Here is a 10,529-nt window from a genome sequence, read left to right as displayed (position 1 = left end):
CCATAAATAAATGCAGAATAAGAAGGGTGGAAGGAATCGAAAAAAAAAAATATATATATATATATATATATATAAACATCAAAATCCCTGCCACTGAGCCAGCCAGCTAGCCAGCTTGCCTCACTGTCACTTTGCCATCTCACATATATATATTCGAAACATTCGCCCCGATACTTTATCCTGCCTAAACGGCGCCGTTTATCTCTCCCTAACTGTCTTAAATTTAAATTTTAAAATTAAAATTAAAAAAAAAAAAATCTATAAAGTTGCCGTTTCAAAAGTTCTTTCTCCGTTTCTATCATTGTCCACTCCATCCCACATTTCCCACTTTTTTCCCTATAATTCCTGCACTTACTATTTATATTTTTTTTGTTTTTGTTTTTTTAATTCTTTGAAAACAAGAAAAAAAAAAAAACAAACTCTCATTTCCAAAAATTCACTTTGGGAACTCCAATCTCTTCTCGATCTATCTTTCTGTTTCTTCAGGTAAGTCTTTGCCTCAGATCTCTCTGTTTCAATCTATTTCTTTGTTTATGTGTATGTGTATGTGGATCTGAAATTGGAATTTTTATTTTTAGGTCAGAGAGATCGGTGGAGGAGAGAGAGAGAGAGAGCGTTATGGCGCATAGAGTGGACCACGAGTACGACTACCTGTTCAAGATCGTGTTGATCGGTGACTCTGGTGTCGGAAAATCCAACATTCTCTCCAGGTTCACGCGCAACGAGTTTTGCTTAGAATCCAAGTCCACCATCGGCGTCGAATTCGCCACCAGAACTCTCCAGGCAAGCAATATCTCTCTTTTCGTTTTCGTTTTCGGCTTGATCTAGGCCTCTGATTCGGAAATTGGATTAATGATTTTTTGTTTTTTATGAAGCCTCTGAGCTTGGATTTTAAATTTTTGGATTCGTAATTCTTGTTTTTAGGAATATGAGGTATAGGATTCTTTGGATTCGTGTAATTTTAGGCAAGAATTCAGAGGTGTTTGGAAATTGTGAACTGTAACTATTTTATTCTTTTTTACTGTCTGATTTTTTAGGCTGGAAAAAAGTTGCATCTTGCATTATACATAGCACTATGCTTTGTCAGTCAATGTGAGATTCTGTGTTGGATCGCGTAAGTTCGATAGCATTGCTTCGAAGTTTTTATAGAAACTACCAAATGATAAACACTAGTATATATAGACACATATTTGTGTTTCAGTTTTTTTTTTTTTTTTTTTTTACTTAGTTTCACTACCAAGCATCAAACAGTATGTAATCTGTATGCATGTGAAATGTACAAAAATCTTTCCCCGTGATTTCTCTTTTATCTTTTTAACTTTTTGAAAAAAGAAAAAGACTTCAAAAATGAAAATTTTTTCTGTTGATGCTGGTTATTGTAATTAAATGATTTTTCTTTGTAAAAAATGAGTACTTTAAGCTATAAGTTGCTATACATAATAGTTTAAATTGGTGAATGAGTATTGGTTGCTTAGAAATGTGTACCATGATCGAATGCTTCATGTATTGGCCAATCAAGTGGTGGATTGATGGGGATCGGACATCTTCTGTGAGAAGTTATTTTGATGGTCAAGTTATCAATGAGATGATCAATTTGCTAAAAGCGATGACATGATATTGTGCACCAGTTACAGAAATAGCCATCTATCGTTTTCTGAGCAAATGGAGCTTAACGAAACTTCATTTGCAACTTGTATAATTGAAGACATTGTTTCTGCTGTATTTTGAATGGTGCATCTACCATCCTCCTCTCCCAGTAGGAATCTTTGTTAATCTAGATATAAGCTTTATGGATTGTTGATGGTGTGTACTTGTGATGGATATATTTCTTCAAATATACTGTTTGGATTTGTTCTTTCTCGTATTATTGGGTAACTAGGTTGATAATTCTATGTTTTTGAGTATTCATTTTCACTGTTATGGCATGTAGCGGTTTTGTGAATTGTTGGTTTTTGACTTAACAGGTGGAGGGAAAAACAGTTAAGGCACAGATATGGGATACTGCAGGTCAGGAGCGATACCGTGCTATCACCAGTGCTTATTATAGAGGAGCTGTTGGGGCACTGCTTGTCTATGACATAACTAAGAGGCAGACTTTTGACAATGTCCAAAGGTGGCTCCGTGAGTTGAGGGATCATGCAGATTCTAACATTGTCATCATGATGGTGGGGAATAAGTCTGACTTGAACCATCTTAGAGCTGTTTCAGAGCAAGATGGTCAGGCCTTGGCTGAGAGGGAAGGTCTCTCATTTCTTGAGACATCAGCTTTAGAAGCAACAAACATTGAGAAGGCATTCCAGACCATTTTGACGGAGATCTACCAAATCATAAGCAAAAAAGCATTAGCAGCTCAGGAAGCGACTGCCGGTACCACTCTTCCTGGTCAAGGGACCACTATCAATGTTTCTGATGCATCAGGGAATGCAAACAAGAGAGCTTGCTGTTCTACTTGAGGAGACATTTGAACGTGGTGAAAGATTTGCAAGCAGACAAACCAATTTTTTTTTTTAAATTATAAAATTACCCTTTTACTTTTTACCTTTTTTTTTTTTTTTTTAAAAAATGAGAGAGAGACTTGTAGATTACTTTTTTACTTCATTGAGTTGTGATAACCGATAAGGGAGATTGTGAACTAAGAAAACAAACAGAATGTAGTACTTTTGGGGGGTTTGCTTTCTTTTGCTCCATTCTTATATATTTGCTTTTATAAATGGAAACTCTTTGAAATTTGGGATGTTAGGTGGTTTATGGCAATTGGCATCTTGACTGGGAGATATACGGGTGTGGTAGAAGTGGCCTTGCTAGTTTAGTCTTTCCTTTGGAGTTTGCTTGTTAAGTAATTCTTCCTAATTTCTAACTTGTAATGCAAGCACTCAAAGCCATTCTGTGCAATGATATGGACTTCTCATGGTTTGGCAATATCATAGCGGAAGCTAGAAGTTTTTGTCGAATTGTTTTGTGTAATGGGAGATTTTTGTTGTCTAAAGCAGCACATAGTCTTGCAAGGCATGTTCAATTTGTTTGAGTTAGCAGTGTGGATGGAAGGAGTTTCATCTTTTATCCAACCACAACTTGATGTAGGACAACCTAGGCTTCCCACCTAAGGTGTTTGGAATCACCCCCAAATAAACCAATGCAATCTCTACAAATAATTTCAATAATAATAATAATTTGTAAAATACAAAAGAAATCATTTGGAGCTTTATATAAAACTCAGATGTACCTTCTCAGGTTATTTACTTAATAAAAACCAACTAAAGCTTCATTTTTTTTTTTTAAATACCTATCTATTCCATTGCTTTTGCATTTCCATTTTGACCTTCCTATTGCTTGCCCACTTTTGAAGTCTGCTGGTGGTAGCTTTGCACACTTGGGGCCAAATACCTTGCAATTAATGCGGATTTACTACTACAAATTGTTTTGGCCGTGTACCACCACCTCTACAAATTTCTTTGGCCATGTACTACAAATTTTAGTCCAAAATAAGACTTATAAAAGGGTTATTAGCTTTTAACACCAAAAAAAAAATTCAAAAGTTTCTTTATTATGTTGTTGATACAATATCAATCACATTTCTGATCATATCAGTTTAAAAAATCTTTTATAATAAAATTGGTAGTAATAACATGACTAGAGCCATAAGGCTGCTGAGATTACTCCTCAACTCATTGTAGGCAGCAGTATTATGCAGATAGAAGCCAAAGCAAAAGTTCTGGCCAATGTTTCTTTTCTTTTCTTCTTTCCAATCAATAACAAGCTTAATTTGTAATTTTTTCCCCTCTTTTTTTCATTGGTTTTCTCAATAGTCTATACTCCTGTAAGCGGAAATGGGATAGGGCTTTGTTTAAAATTTACCTGCAAAAACAAGGATAAGATATTAAGAGTGGACTAAGCTTTGCTAAAACTTCAAATATATCTAGCCAAGTGGCTATGATCTCATTAGCAGTAACTCAACCTTTATCATTATAAGAGAATGGGGGTGGAAGGCGTGCTAACTTAGATCAAAACAGATCCTACATGCTCCACAATTATCTTTGGAAAATTAGTAATCAGTGAGGCAGAAGATGAGAGAACCTTGAATTTCTATTTTTATATGAGAAATCGTTATAATTCTAATCAATTTGTATTGTCACATGATGTATTCTGTATGTTTTTTCACAGAAATCCCTAATCTTGTAAAGTAATTCACTTGAGCAAACTCCAGATTCAGCTGTTACATGGCAAGATAACACAATTTTCCCTACTGTTATTGCCCAAACATGTAGATCATGAATATCCTGAACTCCTTTGATACATCTGAGGCCATTTTCCAGCTTATCAATGTTGATCTCACTTGGAGTCCTCTCCATCAATATGCCATAAATCTTTCCAAGCATGGACAGAGTAGTACTTAAAGCAAGAACAGCAAATACAAGAGTGCATATCAGATCAACCACTAACCAATTGGGTTTTGCCCATATGATAGCTCCAGCAATCATCACCCCAACTGACTGAATCAGATCAGTCAAGACATGCAGGTAAGCCCCTTGGACATTTATGTTCAACATTTTGGTCTCTACTGGAGAATCTGACACCAAATTAGTCTTCTCCTCGGTTGTTGCACATACCTCATCCTCTCTTTCATGATCATGATCCCCATGTCCACACGCATGATGATTGTGATCATGATTGTGACCAAGCCATACAACCATCAGACAGTTAATAATAAATCCAAATGCTGCAACTGCAAACATTAGAGGCCCGTTCACCTTTGCTTTTTTGTGAAGAATTCTATCAATGGCTTCATAGATTAAGATCCCAGAGATCAGCCATATGAGCTGCACGGATAAAAGGGCACCCAAAACCTCAAGACGACTGTATCCAAAAGACTGGTGTGATGTTGCCCTCCAACCTGAAGCCCATACTGTGAAAAGAGAGATGGAGAACCCAGCAACATCAGATAGCAAGTGGGCTGCATCTGTGAGAACTGCAAGGCTATTGGCCTTCAAACCACCAACAATCTCTACTACCATAACTAATACATAGAAAATTATGAGTCCACACAGTTTTATTGCTGACTTTGATCGTGCTTCTGACTCCAAAGTACTATTTTCTAGTTTGGAGAAAGCACATAGAGAGTTGCAAGATGACTTCGGTGGCATGGGAAGTACATCAATTTTCTCAGAGACTATTGGAATTTCAATGTCCAGCCGGGAATTTGTTCTCAAGATGGGTACTTTCTCTTGCTCCATCTGCATCATCAAACAGACCAGTTAATTTAGTGAAAGAAATCTAGCAAATCCAACCAAAAAGGTCCAATGTATGATTAATTGGTTTCAAACACTAGTTATATGTCATACTTAATGCTGCAAATTCTACTAGTTCAAACAGAATATTTATTTTCCTTTTTTTCCCCCCCCCCCCCCTGGGGGAGAAAAGGCCACCAGAGATCAACCAATACCTTTGTTCACATTGCTGAAAATGGGGACTCCTAGATGTTATGCAGCTTTACAAATGACCAGACATGCGATTGATAAAGCCTACTAAAGCTCAAGGCTTAACTACAGACGTGGAAGAAAACATGGTGACAGTTTGTGAACTTGTCACAAATTCAAGGCTTGTCTTTCAACCAAGAAGGGTCCAATGGATATAAAATTAGACAAGCAAACAAGATTAAGTCACATTACTTTTTAGGTCAATAGAGGCCATGTCAATCAGTGGTATGTCTTGCAGTGGCCCAAATTTCTTTCTCAGAAGAGCCAAAATCTGCTAAATAAATAAATAAATAAGCACAGTTTTTGCAAGCCTCAGCCATGGTGAAAATTGAGCAAACTATAATGCATGGTTTATGGTTGAAATTCTCTTTTAGTTGAAAAAGAAATCCGATCTTAAGTTTGTAGAACATAGCAGCCTTATTTGTGCTCATTCATAACAACCAAGCAGTTATATTTGTAAAATCGATTGGAATTGACAAAGCCTTTGAATTCCAACTACCCAGGATCAGCTACTGAGATCCCTTCATTATTCTTAGACTTCTTTGTCATATCATATGCCAATACTCCTCTCTTCACAATGATGTGTTGCACTTTGGACTTCCTCTGGTCCATCTGGTGCACTCAATAGAATCGTGTGAATATCAATCCTCCCACCAACTGGTTTCCATTGCATATAGTGAAAATCTCTAAGCCAAACTTAGTAGTCCTAAACTTATAGTGAGCACCAATGGTTCTCTATACATGTGATCAAACTACAACAGGTTTCCAAGTATTGCACCAAATTACTGCTACCCGCGGATCTCAACCTTCTTTTGTATCAATACTCTATATCCTCATTATTGTCCAAAATACATTCATCTAGCAATGTACTGTTTCTGCTATACTCCAAGCGACTTAGCAAGATTGCTTTATCAACTACACATCTAAACCCAAATTGATATTTCATTATCACTATTTTATAGTACTGATTACTCTACCAATACCATGACAACTCAAACCAGAACCACTTGACAATAGGCATAATTACACTTCAAAAACACCCAAGTTCTAACCAAAAAGTAATGAATTCTGCATGATCATGATCAACCATGAGTCTCACCTAACCCAATAATAGGAGCATCAGGCAAAAAGATGTAAAATTTCAACATACCCAATTCAGATATCCATCAAAATATTCATAAAAAAAATTGCAGAAAATTAAAAAAAAAAAAAAAATTATTCAAAAGAGGGAATGAGATGTACCTGAGGAAGACAGAAGAGCAAATAAAAATCTGAATTGTTGACCCTTGGGAATTCAATCTCATGGGTTGATCAGAAAAAAGGTAAGGAGTGAATGAAATGGTCAAAGAGGGAAATAATTAAATTAGGTAAAGGGCAGATATGGACACAAAGAAAGATCGTGTTCACTGTTCACAATTTGCGCATGATTTCATCTATGCCAATTAGGAAGGCCGTTCGTTTTTGTTAAAAGGGAAATGTTCACAAATTTATTAATTATTGTTAAAAGCATTTTACTAAAAAATAATAAAATAATTATTTTTTTAATAATTTTTAAGTCTTAAAGTTTCCCATCAGTTAACATGATCATTTGTTAAAAGCTAATGAAAAAGACAACCTTTTTGCCTTTTATGTTTCCTAGTGAAAAATGAAAATCAAGTCATTTGTCTTTTCTTTTCTTTTTTTTTCTTTTTTTTTTAAAACTAATTTGTCTGTGCTGAACTATAAATAGGCTGGATCCGCTATCTTTCTCTCTCTTCATTCTTCACCGTGTCCTCTCTAACATAAGAATAAGATTATCCCTTATACCCCATGTTCCAGTCTGGACTCTGAGACACAGCACAGAATTTGTTTACTCAGATTTACCAACCTCAGGCTCCCATAGCTTTAGGAGGGAAAAAAAAATTGCTAAATACACGTTAAATAGGATAATTTATGTCATAACTTATCTACAGGATGAGTTATGAGTGACAAAGGTGTAACAGTGAGTCTATATAAAACACAATTCTACTACTCATAACTCTCCATATGGACGAGTTATGTCATTTTATATATACTTTGCATTATTAAAAATCTTCAAAAAAAATATTATTAAAAAAAATAACTTTAAGGTGTAACACTGGCGTTTAGAATTTTTTTAATGAAAAAATAACTAATATTTTTTGACAATTTTTTTTTATTTATAAAAATAATATCAAAACATTCTTAAAATTGTTCGTTAACAAAAATGGTTTAAGTCCATTAACATTTTCCATATATTATATCTCTAATTTTAATCTGGCTCCGACTTTAGGTAAAGTAATTTTCAATCAGATGCCTCTGAGAGAGCAGGCTAGCCGTCATGTGATGGTGCTCGTGTTATTAATATAAAAAAGTAATTTTTTTTGTTTAAAAAAAAAATCAACTTTGAAATCATAACATCAGATTATTTTTATATATGCAAGGGGTTCGGCTAATATATGCTCTTAACCATTTATTTTAGGAAAGTTTTTATGAGAAATTAAAAAAATTGTCAAAACAATTAATTATTTTTTTTTTTTTCATAAAAGAATTTCTTAAAATTGTTTCCTGCTATAGGGGCACATGTTAGTAAACCCCTGTATAACTTTTACCTTTTTGTTTTTTCAATTTGCACTTAACATAAAAAGTTGTAAGCTCTTTAAGTCCTCCAATCTAATTAAGTTTTTTGTCTTGCAAGCATTGCTTGATCTAATCGTATAATTTTTTATTATATATTTCTAACCTTTTACAATTTTTTTAAAAAAGTATTCTTTTTCTATTGCACAAAGTATTCTTCTAAAAATTATTAGATTATGGTTCGTAATATCGTCCACTTCTATTAAATTATATTATTTCCTTTTAAACAATATAAATTTTCTTAGTTTGGTTAAGAAGGAAAATGAGACATTGGACAAAGATAGTTTTTGTGAATTTACTGTTATAATATAAAATGAAGTATTTTTTTTTCAAATCATTACACAAGAAAAAATTCAAGTTATTATTAAATAAATGTTAAAAACTTGAATGAAATAATAGAGGCCATTTGTGACATCTCCTTTTAAGCCTCCATTTCCTCCTACTTTCCTCTTTATTTTGGGGAGATTGGTTTTCGATAATAAGTTTGGTTTACTTCCAGTACTTTTTCAATTAGATATCTTATTTTTTTTAAAATATACAATGACAAGTGGTAGTAGGTTTTAATCTCCACATTTTATTTAGTTAGTGAGTAATGTGGCAATTTCTCATTAAAACAAAAGGATATTTAAGTTAAAAAAGCATTGGAGGTAAGCCAAATCATTTGATGATTAGGGTGGAAAACACTTGGGACTATGCATTTTCTTCTACATATTTTCTTGTGTATCAAATAGTGGAAAATACAAGTTTTATCACCACTTTTCCTCTCTCTCTTTTTCATCCACCCACTCTTCACCCCAATAGAACATACTGCAAGTGTTTGGGATATGATGAACAATAGCAAAAAGAAGATAGATGAAACTAATTGCATCCCAAAAAAAGTCAGGATTGGCTTTCTTTAGTGACAGCCATGACAATGATATGGCTCCATGAAAGAGAGAGAGAGAGAGAGGAGGGGTCAACTCTAGAGGCTTGTAACTATCATGCTTTATGGTTATGTTTTTGAAATATGCTATATTAATCCTAGCAAGTATTTAGAAACCTAAAGAAAGCTTTTACAGCTAAGTAAATCTTAACACTAAACTAATCAATATAGTTAAAGTGTAAATGACTAACCAATTTTCACACAAACTAACTACACTACACAAGACATGACAATATAGTAAAGTAAAGGAAATAAAGGGAAAGCAAGCAAATCACACTAAACACCAAGATGTGTTTAGGAAGAGGAAAACCCGACTCCCTGGTGTAAAATCCTCTCCCCCCGACCACCCGTCGGAAATCTCCAATAGGCAAGATAGTTACAGTACATTAGGACACTGAGAAACCTTCAAGTCCAAATGCTTACATGTACTTAAGCCCTCCAAGCTCTAGCTAGCAACTGATTGCTCTGAGTCCCTTCTCTTCCTAGCTTACTCAAGACCCTCCATTGAAGCACCAATGGAAACACCATCAATAAAGATTGGATTTGAATGTGGTTACTTAAGTTTCCATAGTCTTTCTCTCACTCACAAGGTTTATGTTTACGTGTAAGGAAGGTGTTTACAATATCTCAATCAATACAATGAAGGAGATGAAAAAGAGAGGTTGGATTGGTTTTTCTCAAAATAAAAAGCTCTCTCTCTCTCTTCATACACTTGATCTTAGCCAAAAGGCTGAGAAAGGTATCTCTCTCTTCATACACAATGATAGGCTTCTCTTGGATTTCTCTTATGTATTTTCTAGGGTTTGTCTCACCCTTATTTGAAGTCTTTGCCATGCCTCACGGCTGTGTGTGCACTAGCAAATATACATTAGATAGGTGTAGTCAGAAATGCAGAGTAAAAAGATTATGCAAGTCACGACCAAAGGTCACATAGTGGTCCCAAGGTACATGTATGCACCCTCATCCAGACCACCTGCCATGTGGAGCTCGCGGGCCACCAAAGTCGCCTTCTAGTCGCCTCTAGGTTGCGAGATCTTTAGTTGATGCAGCTTTCCAAGATTGAGGGAGAGACTCAAGTACATCTACCCCAAATTACATTAAAGCCCAAGAAAAATACATCAAACATAAAATGCAATAATACAACTTGATGAGGATCAACTAAGGATAACTCGTCCTTGGATGTCGTCCATGGCCAGACCAAATCCAAAGAAAACAATCTACAACACTCGTCCTTTAACAATGAAGTGATCCAATCCAGAGTTCCTTCATAGACAACTAGGCATATGGACGAGTATATATATATATATATATATATGCATAGACGATTGAACTATACTTGGATAAATCCTACGAAGAATTTCTAAGAATTCCACATAATAATACCTCAACACATTGCTCTCACTACGTGGAAGAGACTCCTCATATACCCCATTTTCTCCGCTAACTATCATATCATCCATGATGATAGTAGATCCAAATAAGTAGACCCACGGCTAGCT

At 34.9% G+C, this 10,529-nt stretch overlaps 2 protein-coding genes across 3 annotated transcripts; one reads left to right on the top strand and one right to left on the bottom strand.

Moving 5' to 3' along the window:
- The first annotated feature begins 280 nt into the window (after positions 1–280).
- Positions 281–2,739, top strand: LOC112022533 (ras-related protein Rab11C). The gene is made up of 3 exons (XM_024055144.2): positions 281–486; positions 579–783; positions 1,965–2,739. The coding sequence occupies exons 2-3, from the start codon at positions 619–621 to the stop codon at positions 2,451–2,453; spliced, it is 654 nt and encodes a 217-aa protein (XP_023910912.1). The 5' UTR covers positions 281–486; positions 579–618; the 3' UTR covers positions 2,454–2,739.
- Positions 2,740–3,524: 785 nt separating this feature from the next.
- On the bottom strand, positions 3,525–6,932 carry LOC112022546 (metal tolerance protein B). Of its 2 annotated transcripts, none has more exons than XM_024055159.2 (3): positions 6,717–6,932; positions 3,956–5,231; positions 3,525–3,855 (listed from the first exon to the last, which is right to left on the bottom strand). In XM_024055159.2, the coding sequence occupies exon 2, from the start codon at positions 5,229–5,231 to the stop codon at positions 4,113–4,115; it is 1,119 nt and encodes a 372-aa protein (XP_023910927.1). In that variant the 5' UTR covers positions 6,717–6,932; the 3' UTR covers positions 3,525–3,855; positions 3,956–4,112. The 2 variants fall into 2 exon arrangements, with proteins under 2 accessions (XP_023910927.1, XP_023910928.1); XM_024055160.2 differs by having other exon boundaries at positions 4,441–5,231.
- Positions 6,933–10,529: the final 3,597 nt, after the last annotated feature.

This window comes from Quercus suber, unplaced genomic scaffold (assembly GCF_002906115.3).
Source record: "Quercus suber isolate HL8 unplaced genomic scaffold, Cork oak 2.0 scaffold_28, whole genome shotgun sequence".
Taxonomy (NCBI): domain Eukaryota; kingdom Viridiplantae; phylum Streptophyta; class Magnoliopsida; order Fagales; family Fagaceae; genus Quercus; species Quercus suber.
Note: the sequence above shows the minus strand (reverse complement) of the source record. Positions and strands in the feature narration are given on the sequence as shown.